The sequence below is a fragment of the Catharus ustulatus genome, chromosome 4 (assembly GCF_009819885.2).
Source record: "Catharus ustulatus isolate bCatUst1 chromosome 4, bCatUst1.pri.v2, whole genome shotgun sequence".
In the NCBI taxonomy this organism is placed as follows: Eukaryota; Metazoa; Chordata; class Aves; order Passeriformes; family Turdidae; genus Catharus; species Catharus ustulatus.
In genome coordinates, this window is record NC_046224.1 from 59,625,451 (window position 1) to 59,648,896 (window position 23,446).

General features: G+C 42.2%; 1 protein-coding gene across 1 annotated transcript; it reads right to left on the bottom strand.

The window, feature by feature from the left end:
- Positions 1 to 6,708: 6,708 nt before the first annotated feature.
- STYK1 (serine/threonine/tyrosine kinase 1) lies at positions 6,709 to 22,606 on the bottom strand. The gene is made up of 10 exons (XM_033056964.1): positions 20,538 to 22,606; positions 13,302 to 13,402; positions 12,311 to 12,454; positions 11,133 to 11,381; positions 10,707 to 10,888; positions 8,886 to 8,969; positions 8,452 to 8,660; positions 8,185 to 8,225; positions 7,843 to 7,939; positions 6,709 to 7,431 (listed from the first exon to the last, which is right to left on the bottom strand). The coding sequence occupies exons 2-10, from the start codon at positions 13,366 to 13,368 to the stop codon at positions 7,227 to 7,229; spliced, it is 1,278 nt and encodes a 425-aa protein (XP_032912855.1). The 5' UTR covers positions 13,369 to 13,402; positions 20,538 to 22,606; the 3' UTR covers positions 6,709 to 7,226.
- Between the last annotated feature and the right edge of the window lie 840 nt (positions 22,607 to 23,446).

Below are 23,446 nucleotides of genomic sequence, written 5' to 3' on the forward strand. Positions count from 1 at the left end.
TTTAAGCAATTTTTCTTTTCCCTGGAGAATGTAGCACTAATCAAATGCATTTCATCAACATAGTTGGGAATTTGAAAGAAAAAACAAACAACAAACAGAACAAAATTAATTAGCAGGTTTGACTCACCTACATTCTTTATTTGATGTAAACTGACAAGATTCCGGTCCAGAAGTAATGAAAGAAAAATTAAAAAGGAATTTAAATTAATTGAAAATATCAAAATGCATGTCTTCAGGAAGATTACATTTAATTGGAAGTTTATTTCCAACATATTACTTGCTGCTAGATAATTACTGTTGCAAAGCACATTTTAAAGGTTCAAAGTGCTAAGAACTGCCAGATTTGGCAGCATCTGCTCCTGTAGGAAGTTGATAAGACAGGGTTTTTTTACACACATGATATTTTCTTCTGCTTTCCCAACTAGCTGCATAAAATAGTGCCTATTCTTAGAAGTTCTCAGCTGAAAATCAGCTGAAAGTTCCACCCCAAACCATAATAGTGGAATTACTGGGTGTTTCACCCCTCTAACACCCAAAATGCTGGCAATACAGAAGTCAGATCAGAGTGAAAAATTCCCTTCTTCCTCCATGATTAATATTACTAAACAAAATAGAGATACAAATTATTTTAAAAGTGCTGATTATATAAACTTGTTTTTTCTCCTTTTTTTTCCTGACACTGTGTACACAGCAGAGCTGCTTTCAAATTTTATAAAATACCATAAGAAAAAGCTTAGTCATTTAACACCCTGAAGGCAGCACAGAACAGAAAGCTAACAAGATTTTCACCAAGACAAAAACAAGGCAGATATATTTAATATTCTCCTTCTGTTTTTCTGATGAGCAGCTCAGCAGTGTACAGTGCCTTTAAAAGAAAACTGTGCTATAATATGAATTTTTTTTTCTTAAAATTTGTACACATATTTTCAATATATAGTCCAAATAATTTCCCACATCTCCAGTGCTGTCAGTATAGTTTATAAATCAAATAGTTGATTATGGAAAAGTCATAAACTTGCAGAAGTAACACGATCCTGTTTCTTTCATACCTTAGACTCTATAGGGAGAATGGGACAAAAATTCCATGGGCAGAGAAAAGAACTTGTATATTCATGAGGAGCTATCATACATATTAAACAGGAGAGTGCTCCTCAGAGGCTGAAACAACACCCCAGGTGAGAGGAATTTAAAAGCCAAGGATCCTGCCTGGTTTGCTTTACATTCTGCTAGGAAGAAATACAGAAAACAACTGAATTTATGGAAGTATTTGGAGCACCTCTCCTGTTTTTCTCACATGCTGTGTTAGGTTTTGTAAATCCAAGTGAATAGCTCTTATAGAAAACTAAAGGAAACAAACAAATAACTTTTCAAATTGCTTCTGAATGGGCAACAAATTTAAAATAACTAAGGTATGATGAGAATTAAACATTCTTTAAGATGCCTGTAAGAATGCAGGAAAATAACAAGATACTATTGCATAACTTTAACTAACCTAACTAACCCTAACATTTTTTTAATACAAAAAGGGTGCTAAAGATGAGATTTTCAGAAATATTCTTTAGGCAACAACTGTTTTGTCATCTCAAACCTCTTGGGTGTTACACTAGCATCTCAATTTTGTTGGTTAAAGCAGCTTGATTTCTGTAACAAACATTCTTCTTCCAGGTAATTGTAATAACTTATCTTGTGACTGCTTAGAGCAATGAAGCTAACTACATAATCATCAGTATTTCAAGAAATACTGCCATAAAATACCACCAGATTGTCCCTAAAAAGTCATCCCAGTCGTCCTGTCATGTAGTCAAGGTGTTGTTGCACAGCACAGGACATTGTGTGATTGTGGCCTACTTGTCACAAAAATTGGAACTATATTTATCTGTCTGCTGAATCCCATGGGAAGAAGTGCTGGATGAGGGGTCTGGCAGGACTTCTTTAGGGAGAGAGCTGTTCTGGAGGAAACTCTGAGCAGGGGGCAAACAGAGCACTCAGGGGTGGTGCAGGGCACTTGAACCATGGCCAAGATGGGCCTTAGGAAAAAAGGGACTGGAGGATGAAGGGCTGCACTCATTCGGCTACAGAAAAAAAGTAAATTTGTCAGTCCTTAATCCCTTGGGATAGGAAACTGTTCAGTGGCTGTGGCTGCACTGCTTCTGCTGCAGTGTTACTGCAAAATATTTCACTCCCTGCTCTCCTGACTCTGTTCCTGCCTTTCTATAAATCAATGAATGCACTGAGCAATAATATTAGGGAGGAAAACAGAAAAAGTGCCCACTGCACAAACTGTTAGAAGCAATTCACATTTATTTTCAGCTCAGCAAGGTAACAGGTTCACTCCTTCACAGCTATTTACACACCAATGTAACACTAGAAGCTGTGCTCCGGTTTTCTCCAGGGACAGACATAAACCCCAGAAGAATTTAGGATAGAAAGGTCCTGTGGACATCATCTGATCACTTGCAAAACCAGACCAACTTCAAACTTCGGGCTAGCTTTCAGCTTTGGTGCATGTCACCAGAGTCACAAAAGAGGGAAATAAACTCTGAGCTTGCATGAGCTCGCAGATTACAAGTTCATCTCTCCCTGGGATTTCAAAACATCAGTGGTCAAGTACCTCTGAAAATGACTGAGAGACTCAGAGAAATGTCTCCTCCCCCTTCTCTACCACTTTGAAGACTGTCTGTCACTAGGTGAGGGCTATGACTGTGAACATCACCAGTGTGATCCTGAACGGAGCCAGGAGCAGCACTCAGACCTCCCGTGGCAGCTGCATTCATTCCTTGCAGGTGGCACAGGAGCAAGGAGCACAGCTCCTCTTAGAGAAACTTCACAGGAATCAGGCCTTAGCACAGCTCTCCAAAGAACACTTCCTAAGATAAGGCCTACAGAGGTCACTGAGCAGATTTCTCACAGATCTGTGGGGCAGGGACTTGACAGCTGGAAGCATGGATGGCAGCATTCAGCAGAACAGCCCAGTTCTGTACGGGCTGGTGGACTCCATCCTGTGGGAGACAGAGCACATCAGCAGGGTGAAATTAGAGAGGGATCCCCACTTTGGCAGGGGGAAGAACAGCTTTGCAAGGAAGAGACCTGCTGCACTTAGACTTCATGAGCTGATGTCAAGGAGGATCCAACCCAGAACACAGGAGGTCTGGCATTGGGACTTGTGATACCTGGAGCTCAATGTGAGACTTGCAGTGTGCCAGTCTCACACTGGGCTCTCCATTTCCCACCACTAAAGAGGAAAATGTTCTGTTCCACAAGGGATTTTTTGCTGTTCTACTGAAGGCATTTGGGACAGAAAGTACAAAGCATCCCAGTTAAAATCATCTGTATGGGTATGTGAAAGGTGGAAGCCTCTGTTTCATTATGGTTCTCCAGTCAAGGACCCATTCATTGCAAAAGAGCATAATGAGGACAAAAGGATGAAACAGAAATCCACAGATACAAACATTCAAGAAATAGCAGACAAAACTGCAAAGATCAAAAGTCTTCAGCTACTAATTGATGGGCTATCAAAAACCTCCAGGCACAGCTTGGGACAGGGGCACCCTGGGCTTTGTACCGGATAGGAAAGGTGGGGTGAAAGTAGAGCAGGAGGATTTGAGTACATTCAAGCCCTCACCAAAAATGCAATTCTGTGAACACAGAAGAGCAAGAGTACTGCAGTACTTCTCTTCTGTGCTGCTGAATGGGAATCCTTTGCAACATGCCCACTGTAGCACTAAGATTTTGGAGTTCAAAGACTCTTAAAAAAAGCTCGTATTGCTTATATGTGGTTTCAGAAAATTCCAGGCATGGTGAAGCCAAATCACACCAGGAATATTTAGTATCTCTGTTTCCTGTCGTCACTTTTTGGACCATTTTTTTCACTCTCTGCCTGCTCTGGACAGAATTTCCTCATCCTTAGGAGATCTATTGGATCTAATTCAGTCTTTCACTGAAAAGGTGATCAGAAGAGGAACAGAAAAACAATCCATCAAAAACTAATGAAATTATGCAGATGGCCCTATCATCTTTGAGAAAATTAAACATAATAATTAAAAGCTAACATTTTTGAAGGGAACAAAATATTCTAATTAAACAATTAAAACAAAGTCTATCACAAAAAACTGAAAAGCCATGATTCTCCACAAAACAACTGTGAAAAATTTCCACCAAGCCCTCAGCAGGTTCACTAAGGAGAAATTCATGCATGAGTCTACATTGATCCTAAAATGGAGACTGCTATGTGGAAAAGATTTCTGTATAAACTATTTTAAAAACCAGGGATAACAATTAAACTAGGGTAACTTCATGGGTACAATTACATTCACGCCACTATAAAATTGATTCTAATTTTGATTCAGTCACTTCCAAACCAACATAAGTTAACCAGGGGAAGACAAATCAGAGTAAGAATTCTTACATTCTTAGAATGAATAAGGCCACTTTATTGAAGGGAAATGAAATTATGTCTTATCATACAGCAGAAAATGCCTCTCTGTGGGTAAATTCGTAAGCAGGGTCTTGGCACAGATTTGCTTGCAGGGGAAATCAAAGTAGATCTTTTGTTAGAGGCTGTGAGGTGCTCAACATCTGAGGTCCCATGTATTTCCTTGATCAGACCTTTCACAACAGAAATAAAATATGAGCATTTGTGTAAAGCAGAGCACTGCTTTCTGTGCTCTGAGAACAGTGCTGCATTTGTTACCTTTAGTTCTCTGTTTAACAAAGTTCCCTGTGCATCATTGTCAGGTCTGCAGCAGCACTGGGGCTGCTTTCACAGCTATGGGATTGTATTACCTGCCACACACCCACCTTTCACAAGCAAGACCTTTCTGAATACCTCACTCTTGATTGGGAGGTTTGAACCAATCAAATGCTTTTTTAAATGAATAGTTTATTCACCATGAGAATTTGACCTAATTTACCAGGTAGCTTTGAACCTGCTCCAAGTGAGGGAGAGAGAAGAGGATGTTATTATTTTACTCTTTGGAAAAGAAGGTATCTCAGTTCTCCAGTTCAGATTTACAACAGCTGGTTTGTGAAGATCCAGGTGGCAATCAGCCAACACCATAGGAAAAGTCAGAGAGCTGACTGCTTCCTCTTGCATGGATTTTGCAATGTCCCAGTATATAGTGGTGACACACGTGCTGTATGAACTCACATGACATTTATTTATGGAAGGGAACATAATTTCCTACAAAGCCTAAGTGACACAGAAAAAACAACTAGTTCATTCACACCTTTTTGCATTAAAAATAGAACACTTCTTACCATTGTCTTTGGAAGAAGATGAACAAGTTTTGATAGAAACCAGAATGGAAAGAGCCATGCTAAGTGGGGGCATGCTGAGTGAACACTGAATCCACTCTTCACACAGAATGGTAAAATTATTCCTTTAATGTGCAATTCCTTTAATGCTTACAGTGCCAAAATAATAAGATTTTAAAAAAAACCCCTAAGATACTGTCAACTTTAGAAACCATGAACAGAAGTGAGAAAATTTGTTTCACAGACTGATTCTGCTTCTTTTTAAATGAAAGCAAGATAGCAACAACTTCCAGTGCCTCTAATTTTTTACAAAGCCTGCATGTCCATTAAAATCAATGATCAAATAACTTCAGATAAGCTTTGGAATACTTACCTGACCTGCACAGAAAGCACATTCTCCATGAAGATGTATGACATTTGTGTAACAGTTTCTGTACCCACAGACACGAAGGGTTTTGCTTGGTTTTCCTGTTGTTGGGCATGGAGGTGTGGGGATTGTTTGTGGGTTTTGAATAGAGTGCCCATGCTCCCATGGGAAGCTAGAATATAGAGCACTGGAGAAATCCCAGACATTTATTGAATATCAACCCAGCATGTTCCCCAGGACATCTCCTCTTTCAAATACCCAACTGTTGCATTTTCCTGGGAAGATATGGGGAAAAATTGGCAGAAACCTCATGGTGGGTTGACTCTGGCTGAATGGGAGGTGCCCATCCAGCCACTCTGTTTTCTCTGTTTTCTGAATTTTCTCTTCTTAACTGCACAGGGGAGAGAAAATATAACAAAAGGGCCCCAGGTGAAGATAAGGACAGCGAGAGATCTTTCACCAGTTACTGTTATGGGCAAAACAGACTCAACTTGGGAAAAATTAGTTTATTGCTAATCAAATTAGGAAGTATAATGAGAAATAAAACCAAGTCTTGAAACACCTTCCTTCACCTCTCCCTTCTTCCCAGGCTCAGTGTCACTCCTAATTTCTCTACCACTTTTCATCCAGCAGGGAGAATGGGGGTTGTGGTCAGCTCATCTCACATTGCCTCTGCTGCTCCTTCCTCCTCAGGGGGAAGACTCCTCACACTCTTCCTCTGCTCCAGTGTGGGGTCCCTCCAAAGGAGACTAGGTCCTTCAGGAATTTTTCCACCATGAGTTCTTCCCAAGGCTTGTTTTCATTAAGTGTTCCAGCACAAGTCCCTTTCCATGAGGTGCAGTCCTTCTCCAATGAGAGCTCCTCTTTCCACAGATTCCGCCAGGACCCTGCTCCAGCACAGACTTTCCTTGGAGTCACAGCCTCCTTTAGACATCCCCCTGCTCTGGTTTGGGCTCCTCCAGGGGCTGCAGGTGGATCTCTGCACCCCCCTGCCCTCCAGGGGCTGCAGGGGCTCAGTTGCCTCTCTGTGGGCTGCACCACAGGATCTCAGGGGATCTCTGGGGTCTGGAGCAGCTCCTGCCCCTCCTTCTGCCCACCCTGGGTGTCTGCAGAGCTGTTCCTTTCACATTCACACTCCTCTCTTTCACCTGCTGTTGTGAAGTACCTTTTCCACTTTCTTAAATATGTAATCACAGAGGTGCTACCATTGTTGCTGAAGGGCTCAGCCTTGACCAGCAGCAGTTCCATTCTGGAGCTAGGGGAAGCTTCTGGCATCTTCTCAGAGAAGTCACCTCTGCAGTCCACCCCATCACCAAAACCTTGCCACACAAACCTGTCACTCCTTTAACTCAAGTTTTTCATTACATTTTCTACAGCTTCCTAAACACATTTTACTCCCAAATGACCATTGGCAGAATGATACCAACAGGTTGACTTAATAATGATAACAGTTTCTCATGTCTGGCATGGAAGAGAGATTTTATGGATGTTTGAAGAACAAAGGGATCGCTTCCGAACATGCGCACCTCGTTCCAAGCTTGCAAAATATTTAGAAAGGGAAAACTCTGAGCCTTCTTTCTCCTTCACCAAAATATGAAAGGACCCTTCAGAGGATCGTGTATTCCCTCACTAGGCTGTGCACATTAACACCAGCAACATCAGCATAGAGTTCAGGCACCACTGGCTCAGGCACCTGCAGCACTGTGTGCCCATTGCTGGTTTTCATAGCTGTTTTCAGGGAGCACAAGAGGTGTGCTGGAGAAGGCCTGTGAGCTGCATTCCACTGCCAGCAGGACTTCATGATGCAGTACCTGGAAATTATGAAATGACAAAATTATGTCTTCATGCAAAGAAATGTACCTTAGATCTTCCCTGTGGATACTTTGTTCATTTCAGAGAATATCTTACAACTTAGAGGAGAAAAATCATACCCCAGCAGTGCTGCACCTTGCAAGGAAGCAGTGGAGCAGCAAAATGCAAGGGCACTTAATGAAACAGAAACAAGTGTCATTTTCAAGAGAAGGAGCAAAAGATTTTGGCCACAGAGGTTTTATGCAGCAGAACCCAGTAAGGAGATGTGGCAGACATATCTCCTCAGCTAGCAGGCTGCTCTCAGTATAGTCTAGACTTAGAAATCTTGTGTAAAATCTCATTTTCTATGTGTCACTTCCATTTAGCTCTGCCAACCTCATGTTCAATTGCCCATAAAGCAAGTGGCTTACATGGCTTGCTGGCAGCTTGAGGGCTGCTTCATAATGTTCTGTTTCTGCAGGTATGATAAGATGTCAGAAGGTGGCACCTCAGGATATGGTGGAGCACCTGGAAGGGCAAAAGGAGCAATGGTAGAAAACTCAATGGCAATAGTTGCAGAGAGCAGCTTCTGTGCAAGACCAGCTTCCTTCCCTACCAAAATCTGTTTTATTCCTACCACAATTCACAATAACAGAAGAAAAACAGAGTGCTTATTTAAATGGCGCAACTTTACAGTCTAAAATTCAAGATTTTGGGTCTTGTTAATTTGCTGCTTCCTTACATATCTTTTTATCAGCATTAAATTTTCTTACCTAATGTAATCATTTCATACAGTAGAATTCCAAAAGACCATCTGTAAGAAAAGAAAACAAAGTGATGTTGTTTGCTGGCTTAAACACATAAAAACAACCAGGCATGGCCTGCAGACAAGAGAAAGTATAAGCTGTAAAAGTGGAGCGTTATGCTGAAACTAGATCTGCCTTGCTGTGAACTTCAGGACATGAAATGATACATAAGGGAGTGAAAAGGAGACAGGTCTGACAGACAGGTGAACTTCTAGTCCCAACATGAAGCCATACATGTCTGCCTTGATGGTAGGGGCTTTGCTCAGGAGCCTCTCTGGTGCCTGCCACTTGACGGGCACTTTCCACATGACTGAGCTGGCACCGTGTGTGTGAGCTTCGTAGGCCAGGCCCAAACCACAGAGCTTAGCTGTGAAGTTGTGATGAAGAAGGACATTCCTGGCAGCAATGTCACCATGGAACAAGTTCTTTTCTTCGAGATAAGCCTGAGAAATTGGAAAAGAAAGAATACAGGATGATTTTAAAAGAGAATTTAATTGATACAAATTTTCACTGTGGAATAGAGACGTGTGCTCACCAACATAATGGAAGTATATTTTAACAAAGTCTTTATTCTCAGTGCTTGGGCCAAGAAGAACTTAAGCCACCAGGCAAATTTGTGTTGCAATCAAGCGGCAAGGAAAACACGCAGCCAACAGGAGCAGACTTACCAGAGCTGCTGCAACCTGCTGTCCAATCTCATACACCTGCCTCTCAGTGAGGTCATAGGGGACACTATCCATTGCCATTACATCCTAGAGACAAAATAAGAGACCTTGGTTCAAACAAATGCCACAGCAGTAGGATGGGGAATGTTTCCTTCTAATCCATCTAATCTTATGCTTCTCCTTCTCACAATCGCTCATAAATTGACTGAAATGTAAGAGGATGTGGACGGGTGATGCTGATGGTGTGCTGAGTAAGACAAATACACTAGAGACAACTGGTGGGCAAACTGACATGTGGGGGAAAATTTAATAGGTTAGACAGAAATTGTCAGCATGACAGTGAAGAATGACAATCCACACAGGTGAATGAAAGGTATATTGTAAATTAGAATGATGAGTAGAAAAGCACATTTCTAACATGAATTGGGTACCTGGTATGAGACTAACACTCCATCTCTCCTACCACCCTGCCTGCAATAGTAAGAAAGAGAGAGATGAGAGACAGAATAAGGTAAGCACACAGTGTTTGTCCTGTGCCATTTTACAGCCCAAACATACATTCTATCCAAAAACTTCCTGATCTGGTTATGGTTTCAGCATGTTCAGTAACCTTTGAAAGGTTACCTTCCATAACTGACCTCATATGAAGTGTTAGTACTCACAGCAGTCAGTGGCAAGACATTCCATTAGTCAACTCCTCACTTCATGAAGAACTAGTTCCATTTGTTTGTTTTGAACATGACATGTACTAGCTTTATCTGCTACCACCTGGACCTTCTGCTAAACAGGACAGGAAGCAATCCTTGTGTATTTAGAGTTTCAGACCTAGGAGAGTGATGGATTTACATGGTAACAGCAGAGTTTTGTTTCTGTGCCTCATGTAACAACGAGTCATAGAACCACAGAATATGCTGAGTTGGAAGGGACCCACAGGGACCATTGAGGCCAGCTCCTGGCCCTGTGCAGGACATCCCAACAATCCCACTCAGTCCCTGACAGTGTTGTCCAAACACTCCTGGAGCTCAGACAGCCTTGGAGCTGTGGCCATTCCCTGGGGAGCCTGTTCAGTGTCTGACCAGCCTGTGGGGAAAGAATACTCTCCTGCTACTCAATCTAAACCTCCTCTGACATTTGGGCTCTTTTTTAGCTTGAGTTAACATTTTCAATGGACTGCATATTTTCATACTATCAGACCTCATCCTATCCGATTTTACCCCTCATGAGCAATGGGCAGACATGAAACTATCATTCACATTTGTGAAACTTCTTCCTGTGCATTATTTCATTTTTAACTATGCTATCTCTCTATCCTGGAATATCCTTCTGTAATTTCTTTGGGTCAGCCCTTGCCTTTACTAGCTGGAATCATCAGCAAATATAATCACGTCACTGTCATCCCATTTTTAGGTTATTAATACATGCAATGAACAGCACTATGTCCTAGATAGCTGACCTCCCTTCAGTGCAAGTACCAACCTTTCATTCTTATATTCTATTTCCTGTCTTTTACCAATTAGTTATCATCCCATGACCTTCCCCCTGTGTTGTAACTGCTCTGCTTTCTTAAAAGCATTTGGAATGAGACGTGATTGAAAACTTTAGAAATTCAGGTGGCTGTATGAGTTCATTCTAATTCCAGTGCCTGTAATGCCCTTCAATGGTCTGCAAAGTAGACCCTGTGTAGAACTTCTCTGGGGCATGGAAATAGTTTTGATTGATATAGACGGATGCATGGAGAGATGAAAAAAATCATTTATGACTTATGGATAGATATGTTCCTAAGCAATTTAAGAAGCTATTCTGATATCACTTCTTTTGACTCACCTTCCGACATGTCCACAGAAATGTCAGCAAGTCACCAAGAGACACATCTTCCATGATCATATAAAGTGGGAGCTGGTCTACACAGCATCCAACCAATTTAACCAGGTTCTCATGATGGCCAAGATTTTGATGGAATTTAATCCTTCCCAAGAAATCCTTTACTTTCTGGGGACTAGCTGGATCTGAAAGAACAAAAGAAAACAAATTAAAAACAAAACAACAAATGGAAGCTGCAAAGAACAGGCTGACAGCTCAAATCAACATGGTCAGCAATCTTTAATCCTACCAAGACATTCCTACAAGAACATCTCAGACTCACTATACTGAGCATAGCTTGTTCTTGCTCAGTACTGATGGCAACACTGTCCAGTACCATGTCTGGGATACAGAGACTGTACCAAACTGGATCTTGACCACAGGCCTTACCTTGCAAGGCTTTCAATACCACAGTCTTAGTCTTCCCAGAGCTCCCAGTTTCCAACTGTGCTCTGTAGATGCTCCCATAGGCACCAAGTTTTATCAGCTGCAAGGTGTCTTGTAAGAGTTTCTCTCGTGGTATTTGTAATTCTTTCAGAGTCGAGGATGCAGGATTTAGCAGGCTTTCCACAGACCTCTCACTCAGCTGGATGCAGTGGTTCTCTGGTGAGCAGGGTTCCTGCTGATTCTTCTTCGTCACTGACAAAAGCAAATACATATGATGCATAAAACCAGACAGATGAACTCATGCAATAGGTGGCAATGCTCATCCTTTCATGCTTTTTAATTTTTGCTCCACAGTGTTTCAGAAATCAGGGCAAGTAAGGAACTGCTATTGTATCCTACTTATCCTGGTCCTTGAAGAGGAGAAAGAATCTCCCACTCACTTTGATGAAAATACAGAACCAGAAAAGAGAGAACATCTAAAAATTTCTGCCATATTTAACTAGATAACCTTTACAGATAAGACACATTTAGACTTCATTCCCATGTACTCAAGCAATGAATATTTTCTTTTATTAACGGTTTTCAATTATTTCTTCTGATATAGGCTCAAAAGGCTGTTTCCCTCTACCCAAAATTAGTTCACAACTGTATTTTCCTTTCCACACAGCCACACGTGTACCAAGAAACCTTTCCCTACCCTCTCACCTGTCCCTGCTCTGCTTCTTGCTGTCTCCATAGGAAGAGGGAGACAGCAGCTTGAAATTAAATTTCTTAAATAGCAGTATAGAAAATGGATTAACTAGGTGTAATCTACATCAAAATTACTATCATTCATAACGACCCCAGTAAAATTCTCCTTGCAGCAGCCTCCAGGAGGTTGTTACATAAATACACTTTGCAGTTCTTGTGATGTTACAAAATTTATGGGCATGTTAAACAGCCTACATGGCACAACGCTTTAGATTTTCTCAGATTCATCTACACTACAGCTTCCACTACTGTTGCTGCAAAATGGAGTAAATCAGGGTTCCAGATTTTCCTAATGTTTACTGGATTGCTGAATACCACTTAGGATTCTCATAAATGATTTTGTCTAACAGCTCAAGCAAAGGGAAATGGAATTGGCTTCTGGCCACTGAAACCAATACTCTTTCCTCTGGTTGAAAAGCAATTTTTTTTACCTTGGGTTCCAGCTTGGGCTGATTGCTTCTGCTTTGCCCTCAGGCCGCGGCAGTGGAGCCACAGGATCACAGTGAGCACAATGACAAATAATCCCACCAGGAGAGTTGGGACAACAATCACTTCCGTTTGGTGTTCACGCACAACTGTCGGCAGAGAAAGAAAATGGAAAACCAAGGAATAAGCAGAACACTGGTTCTGTATAACCATGCAGCAACAATCCATTTCAGTAACTTTCACCCCCAAAAGAGTGTGTTCAGTCCTCTGGAATAGCTGAACACTGTTAGCGCTGCCACCTTATTTTTCAAAGGTGCTGAGTGCCTGAACTGCATGAAATCATTAAGACTCTCACACCTGAGGTCACTTATTTAGATGCCTTAATATGAAGGCCAGGAACTGTAGCCATTTGAAGTACCATCCACCGGTGAAACAGAAACAGCAGCAGGACAGCAGGGAGATGGGACAAGTTGGATATTGCTGTGTCATCACATGCAATTACAACTCCAACTCCTTCCAGTAAAATTACACAGAGCATTTTAAAGGAAGCTGGGTGTGGTCACCTTTGGAATCTGACTGGAAGGCATTGCAATTAGCAAGGCTTGTGAAGGTAGCTATCTTTCTCCTGTCCCCAGGTTTGGAGGTGGTCCAGACAATTATTTTGGTTCCCAAAGACGGCAGAGAATTGTGAAATCAAAATTCCATTAAACTGGTCCCTTGGGAAGCTGCAGGGAATCTTTAATGACTGCTGTACACTTCGCTCTCAGTAGGAATTCTCTAAAATGGCTGAAATTATGTGAGATTAATCCTGCCACAGAGACTTCATCCCCATAAACGTTTCTCCCCTGAAACAAAATGCAGGGAAAGCTCCATCAAATCCTTCTGTGTGGGCTGGGATGCAGGTGGAGTAGGAGAAAGGGCTTCGCACACTTTTTAGTGAAGCTGGCCTTCCTGCCCAGCATGTGAAACCTTATTAAAGGAAGGTGTGAATCTTACCACATAGCTTGTCATTGCTATTGCACTCCAGCAGCATCCGTGAGAACCTTTTCACATCCCCTGCCATGTTCAGTTACAAGCAAGCAGGTCTCCACACAGGTCTGCACAGACATAAAGAATAATAACAAAATTTATTAGGCAAAAGGATGATGATGATGATGAAGCAACAAGTGAAGTGAATAGGGAGCTTTCTACCCCTTACAATCAGTGGTTGCATGAGGCAGCACTGGCATTTGAAGGCTTAGAGAATGACACAGGCCATCCACTATCACATCCTATGGATGTGGTCACATCACCTCTATGGATCATGCACTGCATGACCAGAGAGAATTTAGGGTTAAGCTTGTTCTACAGTCACAAGCAAATGAGGACCCCTAGGCCTAAAGGCTGGCATATGTACAAAAATCCATAGATAGTAACTTAATTATATTTAAAGAACATCTAATACACTCCTAGCTAACACATTTTTAGATGCTAGAATGGCTTAGCATTTTGTCTTCTGGCCCATTACAAACGAACAGATCAGCAGCATGCATAGAAAATGTCATTCTTGACTACAGTCCTTGCCACAAACTCCTACTGTTGCTGTACAAAGACAAGGAGAAAAAAGGAGTTGTCATTAGGGCTCCCTGATACCAACTTCTGAGCACTGCCAAGTCTGTAGGTATTCTGAAGCACATCTGCAATTCTTCTGCATTTGTAGCTGAAAATCCAGAGCCTGTGCAAGCATGCACCTTGTTTAGTCACTGGTTCTTATAAACATTGTTTAAATTTAGGACTTAACAGCTTTGCAAACAGTATCATCCAGAATATTTTATAGGAATTGTGACTTTTATCCTGTAAGCACCTACTTTGTTTTCAGCTATGAGTTTTAGGCAATTAACCTCAGTGGCAAATACAGGGCATTGATTTTATGGAATTTGGTGATGAAACATATAAAACTTTGTTCTCATGCATAAAATTAATGAGTTAAATTATTCTTTACCAGTCGCACAATAGAGGCAGCAGAGAGAGGAAAATGAATATATCTGTGCTTTAAGGTATCCCAGAAAGTCTGTTTCCTTTTTTTATTTTATTTCATTCTTAATGTGCTAGCAGATTTACCTGGTTCCAAGGTGTGGCTACACTAGGAATCCAGTCAAATGAATAACAGTACAGCAATAATACCAAGCTTTTCAGGTACACTCTGAAAGTAAGCACACTAAATCAACCCACCTTAGCTCTAACACACACACACACACAAATACACAGGACCAGTCGTGGCTTCTGTCCTTCTCAATTTCAGGATCATTAGCCAGCAATCATATTGTATAATCTAAGTCATGAACAGTCCAAGTTCCATCTTAAAACGTGCTAATGGCTTTGTACGGGTGCTTACTAGAAATGCACAGACATTCAAACACCATGCATGCACAGGCACACAAAAGCACACACACCCCAATTTGTGCTTACAGAGAGAGCAGCAAAGATCCATGGAAAAAAGCTCTGACACAGCAGCCATGACTACACTGGTCCCTGTCTGTAAAAATGACTCCTCTCTACTCTTCATGCACCTCCCAGCAGCAATGCCAGTGAGTGGCACTCATGTTTTCCAGCCATGCTCAGGGCAGAACCATGGGATCCAGGAATGAAAACACTGCAGTCATTGACATTTTATTTGCCCTGGCACACCCATGTGCTGTGGTTGCTTATGGAGGTGTTATGACTGGAAAAGCTCGATTACAGAAGCCCACTTACACTCTATGTTTCTTTCCTCTTGCAACACTCAACAAGCAGAAAAAGAAGTTTTGCTTAGTAAGGTAAATCTCAAGTACCTTTCAGTGCTACTTTTCAGGCCAAGAGCAAATAAATTCCCGTACTAGGCTGTTTCTGCAACTTACTTGTCTAACAGAAACATCATTGCAGTTCTTACATTCCCATCCTCACAAAGAGAATGGCAACTCATAAATCCACAGAACTCACATTACACATTTAATATTTTTTGCAATGGGAGACACATGAAAGTTATGTGGAACTGACATGTTCATGTGCATACTCAACACAGAGCAGGACTACTGACAGTGCTCAACTACTTATTTTATTAAATGAAGACATTTTTCCAGTATCAAGACAGGATAAAGGAAATAAAAATATCTTAGATGGTTCAAAATCTGTAGCTCACTGGCATTCTGATTTTTGTTGCCTGTGTGTTAACACTGTACCAAGATCAGGGCTATCTAGATCATGTGCACATACACACTGTTACTTCAATTTAGAATTTGCATTAGAGAATTTGTGCCATTTCAACTAAATGTCAGCTTATTTATTCCACTGGATTTTTAAATATTCTTTTACACAGACTGAATTCCACCCACTGGAATTCATAGAATCATAAAGGTGGGAAAAGACCCTTAAAATCATCAAGTCCAACAGTCAGCCCAGCACCACCACCATGTTCACCACTAAACTATGTCCTCATGTGCCACATCCACAGGTTTTTTGTGCATTTCCAGGGATGGTGACTCCACCAACGTCACTGGGCAACCTATCCCAATGTTTAATGACTCTCAGCAAAGAAAATTTTCCTAATCTAATATAAACATCCCCTGACACAACTTTGAGGCTGTTTCCTCTTGTCCTGTTCCTTATTCCCTGGGAGCAGAGCCCGACCCCCCCATCTGTCCCCTCCTCTCAGGGAGTTGTGCAGAGCCAGAAGGTTCCCCCTGAGCCTCCTTTTCTCCAGGCTGAGCCCCTTTCCCAGCTCCCTCAGCCCCTCCTGCTGCTCCAGCCCCTTGCCCAGCTCCGTTCCCTTGCCTGGACACGCTCCAGCCCCTCAGTGCCTTTCTTGTGCTGAGGTTCCCATGTGTGCCCAGGCTCTGAGCTGTGGCCCCAGCAGTGCCCAGCACAGGGGACAGTCCCTGCCCTGGCCCTGCTGCCACCCCATGGCTGGCACAGCCCAGGTGCCATCGGCCTCTGCCCCCCTGGGCACACCTGGGCTCATGTCCAGCGCTGTCCCCAGCACCCCCAGGGCCTTTCCCAGCTCTGCAGCCCCTCTGCCCCCCTGGGCACACCTGGGCTCATGTCCAGCGCTGTCCCCAGCACCCCCAGGGCCTTTCCCAGCTCTGCAGCCCCTCTGCCCCCCTGGGCACACCTGGGCTCATGTCCAGCGCTGTCCCCAGCACCCCCAGGGCCTTTCCCAGCTCTGCAGCCCCTCTGCCCCAGCCTGGAGCTGCAGGGCTTGGGGTGACCCAAGGCAGGACCGGGCCCTTGGCCTTGCTGAACACCACACAACTGGCCTAAGCCCATAGATCCAGACTGTCCAGATCCCTCTACAAAGTCTTCTGACCCTCAACCTGAACCCAAATCCTGATGTCAAAGTTAAATATACAATGAAGATCATGGTACCTAAAAATAGCTGAAGCAGCTGCTCTTAGACAATCGGCAAAACCTAAGCAGAAGTTAAACTACAGTCATCAGCACTTGCAAACTGCTCCTAGCAGACTACTTGGTGCACTGCACATGGCACAGCAGTTCTACAGCCTGGCAGCAGTGACAGGTTATTAGCTCCCATCCTATACCAACACTGCTGCTCTGTGCACATTTGCCAACAGGATGAACCCTTGGGGAAAGGTGGCATTTTGTTTCCAGCCAGGTTTGCTTGCCAAGCTGTTTTGCTGCCCTGGTAATTTAGACAAAGTACAGAGGGCAACAGAGGGACAGGAAAAAGCAGCTAGGAGGTGACGGCTGTAGGAGCTGCTTAAACAAGTTCAGGAAGGCCAAATACTGAATGTAGCTGAGCCGAATTAAGTGCTCACCAATGCCAAAAGAAAGGATTATCTCCTCTCTCTGCTGCCTTCTCATTGCTTGTTTTGCTCTCAGTTGTGCAACTGATCACATGGTAAACTGATTCAAACCACTAACCTAGCAGGAAAAATCCACTGCTCTTTTGCCATGGTGATTTCCTGCTATTTTAGTGGTTAGTATTAGTCAAGGGTGAATGGCTAATTCTTTCTTCACTGTGAAACCACTCCCTGTGTCAGCACAGACCCACAATCACTGTGTGCCAGCAGAAGCCTTACTGTGATTTTTCCAGTCCTCTGTCATTCATTCTCACATGGATACTGTCCCCTTAGCAATAGCAGAAGCATTCACGTGGCAGTGTGGTAAACTGAACCAGGAAAGTCATCTGCCCTAAAATAATCAATCCTCTCTGACATTTTATGGCTTTAAAGTTCTCATCAACTCAAATTATGTTATTTAAAGTGCCAGGACTAAGACTTACGAAGCCTGAGAGACAAACGTTGTGGTGAAGACTGAAAAGAAAGAGAAAGAACTTAACATGCCCATGGAATTTATGGGAACAGACAGCTTGAATACTGCCCACACAGAAGCTGCCTGCTGCTTGCTCCTGCCATATTAAGGAGAATAAGTTGTCCATATTCACAAATACACAGTTTTGCCTCTGAATATGTCTAATCTGTGAGCTACAAACAGCTCCCATCATCAGTGCAAACATGTAAATCCTTGTGTAATGATTAACTAAAGTGTTTCTGCCTACAGAAACAGCTGATTAATTAAATATGACAAAAATAAAGGCTAAAATTTATTAGACCCTTTAAAAGTGCTATGAGCTGATATGGATTTAATGCAGTTAATTTTCCAGACATCCTGTTCCACATTAACTGCACACCACTTCATTATAAAATTATTCTTATACTTGTTTTTCATGCACTAGTTGTGAGCACCAGATGTAATATGACTACAGGCACACAAAGAACAGCTAAGTAATTCAGTAACTTCAGTCCAGCACACTGCCTGACTGATAAAAGACAAATCCCTAAGCATTATGTCTTCTATTTAATTTCTTGCATTGGCAGAACCTTGCCCTCAAGCTTTTCCAGTTACCATTTCACTTCTGCTTTTATTATTTCCCTCCTCTTTTATCTGACCTTTGAACATGATCAACAGTCAAGGCTTTGGCAACTGCTCTGCACAAGCACACTGTGCTGGCTGTGCAGCCGGAAGGAGAGGAGCTACCAGGGAACTGCAGTAACCAAAACAGCAGCAAACCACTAGGTGTGGGCAGTTGTGGACATTGAACGTGAGAGAAGAGGAAGAAATAAAGCACCATTGTAAAGCAAACAGTGAAAACGGGATTTTTTTTCCCCCCCCCTTTCCACCGTTTACTAAAAGCAGCGTCCAAAACAAATAAAAAACGAGCCTGACAGGTTTCAGCCGTGCATTTGTTAGGCTACCTATTCTGTCTCTTCTGCCTGCAGAAGACTGCAGTGACTATTTCCAAAAGCCTGGCAGACCATGACATCTTTGCAAGGGTTCCCTGGCCCATGGAGTCATCTCATCTCATCTGATTTCATCTCATCTCATCTGATTTCATCTCATCTCATCTCTTTCTCCAAGGCACCTGTGGGTTACCAAGCAGCATCTTCCACTGTGCCGAATGGGAAATTCTGACCAGCCACTCCAGAGTCACTTCTGTCCTTGTGAACAAGGATTAAAAATAATATCCTGTGACTTGCTGTAACACTGTCTCAGCTAAAAAGATTTAGTAGTATAACTCACTTTTGAAACAGCTGGTAGCTATAACACCCTGTAAGAAAACAAAGAGACATACAGAGACACAAGATTTTCTCTTGGTCCAAAATTAGAAGTAATACTTAAATATCAAACCCTAGATGCTACAGAAACATATTAAGGGAGTGGAAGAAAATTAGGCTGACCACTTTTGAAGAGCTAGACCATAGAGAAAACAGCAAATAATGAGGCCCATGCTGCTATTTGAGCAGGTGGTTACTTAGAGGAAACTTGGCTCCTTTTCAATACAGCAGAAAAAACAGGCAAAGTTAACAGTCACTACTGCACTGAGAAATGAGTCAGGAGGACTCAGTGCTGCTGTACTTTTATGCTAAAAATTTTAGTTCTAATTGGCACCATTTCAGTGGAGATATGCAAGTTCTCACAGTGCTAGGTTTTGCTTACACTCAGATGATCTACAAAAATTAATTTATTTGTGCTGCATAAGGAAATCTAGGTACAGAAGTGTGAAATAGTACAGAAGCCGAATACAGATTAAAACAAAAATATTTTTTCTAATGCTGACATGGCCTACTATAGCTTCTGGAAAATCAACACATATCTTGAACACTTCCACTGAATTAAAGCCACCAAAAGTAATTCCTCACAGGTAATCTGCAAAATAAGTTAAAATTGTAAAACAACCCTGAGAAATACATTAAGCTGAAGCCCTTAATGAGCAGGCTATTACAAGTCTAGAGGCCAAACTTTCAACAGCACACTCTCACCTATGGCTTCCTTTTATGAAATCAAAATCATATCCTACTTTTGAAAACTCCCCAGTCTCCCTGCTGACTGAGCTCTGATTTTGCTGGTAGCTGCCTCTATTAAGCTTGTATCAAACCCCAGCACAAATACAGAAATTCTGAAAAACTGTGACAGCAAAAGCCATGACAGAACATGAGAAAAATTAAGGATTTTTGTTTTAAAGGACCACACATACCATATAGCTCTTGTTGTGAAAAAACTACTGTGTGATAAAAATACTACATGACATCACACTGTTGCTTAATGGTTTAAGAAATCCAACATAAATCTGCTTTCAGAAATTCACAGCCACTTGAAGCTGTGTAGACAACTTCAGTTTCAGTTTCCTAAGTTCTAGATGTTTCTTGGTGGATATAATACAGATTTTGTTTGTAATTTAATCAGTAGCCCACGCACACACAGGTAAACACAGGAGAATCTGCACCACTTTGGGTCAGAGTTCGCTGCCTCATAATCAAGCAACAGTGATGGCAGTAAAATGGCAATTAGTTCTGAATTCAGCCCTAGGCAGGTATTACTTAACTAAAGACTGGACATATTTATACACACATGCATAGCATCACCCTGTTTCAGTGAACTGAGACTAATTTTATATGGAACTTAATTACTTTGTTAATTTCTTCCTCTTCCAAAAATGCCTGTGAGCTATTTCATTCAAGTCAGCCAGCATGTAGAGGACATTCCTCTTTTATTTTTTTTCTCAAACCCCAATACCATTACGATCACAGAAAGGACTATAAGTAGTTTCACTACCAGCAATAAGCACATGCACACACACACAGACGGACAGTAACAGTACAGCTACCTTCTAATTCAGGTCACATTTATGTTAACAAAAGTCTTCTAAGAAATAAATATTCATGGACTGATCTTCCAGAAGTGCTTTCTCTCACTTACCTGAATGACACCACTTCCCTTGCCCTGCGGTTGTCTTTTCCTGAAGCTCTCCTGCTGCCGGTTCCCAGTTTGTGAGGCCACTCCCAGTAACACTGATGGTTACCTTGGTACGGCTGTAATTTTTATGACTAAGTTCCTCCTCACTGATTTTTCTACTCCAGTCCCGCCCAGCTTCGGTTCTTTGCTTCTCTAGGTCTCCTCAGCTGTCTCCCCAGGGATGTCCAACACACAGCTGACAGGAAGGCACACACTTGCAGAACGGGTCTGCCTGGCTTCCACACAGCAGCTGACTAGAGAGACCAGCACAGCAAAGAGCCCTCGGGCAGGCACCTGCAGTGGGGTTTGAAAGGCAGACCAACACAGATCAAGAGGGACAGATTATGTAATAAACAGAATTCATACACTTCTGGTTACAGGTTCATGTTTAGAAAGAATGGGCTCTTGGAACAGAAAATCTGTACAAAACCCCCAGGACTCCAGAGGCTGAAAAAGCCTTCCATTGGGAACACAGTCTGCAAAAAAAGGAAGAGATAAAAAATCAATAATATCAAAACATGCTACAGCAGAAACACTGGATTTTCCACATCCTGTCTTGCCGCTTAGTGTCCCTCTTGCTCTAGCTGTCCATGCATCCTGCAAGAACTTCGGAATGTTTGGTTTTCCCTTCCCCTTTTCCTCACACCACTCTTAGCTCCCCAACCACACCAGACAATAATTCTGAACTCTCCTGTGATGTTTTCCTGCCATGATGCCCTTGGGGTCTCCATTGTGCCCTGCTGGTGTCCTCAGCAGCTTCATCACACCTCAGCATTTTACTTCTGGGGACTTTCTTCCCAATCACAAGTCCCAGCTGTTGGCCTGCCCTCCCCTATCACTGATAAATCTTGTTTTGAGAGTTTCAGATTCCTCAGTCCTGGTTGTAGGAGTCCACACAAAATTATTTCCTTACCTAATACATAGGAGTGAGAGGCAGTTGCATTTCAAGAGTAAACAACATGAGACCTACTTCTTGTTGAGAGACAAACTTCATTTCACAGTCAGCAACTCGATGCAGGTGGCTTGGGGAAGATGCAGCAGAGGATATGACCTGACACCTGTTTTAGCCAAACTCACCTACTTCTGTTAACAGTTTGTCACTCCATATAATTATGTTGTAAGGAAAATTTTAGTTGTGGCACAATCAATACTTTTAGGTATCAAAAGACAATAGTTAATTTAAGAGAGACTTCTCCTCAGCATTATTCTTCCAGCTGGCATTTACCCATGTGTGCAAAATGGTGAAAACCAGGAGTGGTATTTTCATTGTTTGATCTCTCTAAACACTGGCAGGAGTGGGAAAAATAGTATCACTGAAATAGTCCTGTGATATGGATTTTTATCCCCTGAGAAACCAGGAGAGGTGTCTTCTAGACTGAAAAATTTCTTGAATTAGAAAGATCACTACAGCTGCAGAATGTAGGCTTAGACTCTGGTTTCAGCTTTCCTCTCATTCTGATACTAACTTGCATGGACCCTCTGCAGTGTATTCTCCATGAAGGAGCAGGGGATCTGTCTTACACCTCATTATCCATTAAACAGTTGGTAAAAAGCAAATAACAGTTCCTCATTTAAATGAGTTCCCCATTTAAATGAGTTACATTCCACAGGCACCTTCCTCAAGGGCACCTGGAGGAAAACCTATTCAGATTCCTGTTTAAAAATGTGACAACTGAAAAATCTTCCTCCTTCTTTCAGCTTCTAAACCTCCCTGCTGTGGAAGAGAGTGTGAAAGGCAAAGAGTTAAATATTCAGGGTAAGCATATGCAAAAGCAGCAATGGCTGCAGCTTTTAATTTCCCCCATCAGAGTGTCTGTTGTGCTCTAGTCTGACTGGTTGGATAAGATATTTTAATGGTTCAGAGTTCAGGCTTCAGCCTGTATAATCCTCCTCATTCATCAACAAGCCTTTCCTGCTGTTTAGTGAAGTGACAGAAGTCATTTATTGCCTTGTGAAAAACAGACTTTTCCTGCTATGTCTTGTATTGTATGTGCATCCACAAAGAAAACATTGCCTGTTTACACCCTCCGTTCGTCTCTGCTTTGTCCTTATGATTAAGCACACTGAAAGGCAGCAGACTGGCAGTTTTCTTAACATACCCATCCTCTATCTGCAAGACAGCTGTAGCACACCTAGAAACCATCCTAACCACACACAGCTGCTGCATCATAAGCTCAGGATGGGTTCTGGGACTAAGCAGTAAACTTGACTTATTTTCACATTCTAATATAAGACTTAAAACTGTGGCTTATAGCTGCTGGATTGTAACTGTTCTTTTGGTCAACTTAAGCCCACAGAGGTGTAGAAACTGAGTAGATAAGGGGCTAATGTATAAGTCTCAAACAACAACAGCCAGATGGCTGCAGAGCCAACCAAGGATTGTTGGTAATAACACTCTGAGAAAGAACAAGATGTGGCAGGGGAAGGGGCCATGCAGAGGAAGGGCAGCACTTTTTTTTCACAAACACCCTTGATGTAATTTCTACAGATAAGCACAACACGGCACAGCACAGGAATGATCTAAAAGTGAAAGAAAACCTCCCATCATTATCCCAAGCATCAACTTTGCCTCATGAGCTTTGCCTCTCAAGGTAGCAGGTTTTCTTCATCAAGAAAAATTACAAGCCTATTTTTTTAATGGCAATTCTATTGTGATTTTCAGTTCAGCCCTGCAGTATTTGTTATTTAAAATTTTCAAAGGTAGCACCATATGAAAAGAAATAAAGCAGAAAACTGAGATGATCTAATGATTAGGCATCAATCTTCATCAGCCAGCTCAAAGTCCAGTAATTTGCTAGCACTTCCTCTATTCAGGGATTTTACCCAGCTGCTTTTGAACCCCTGCAAACCTTTAGCAACACAATGTTCTGTGA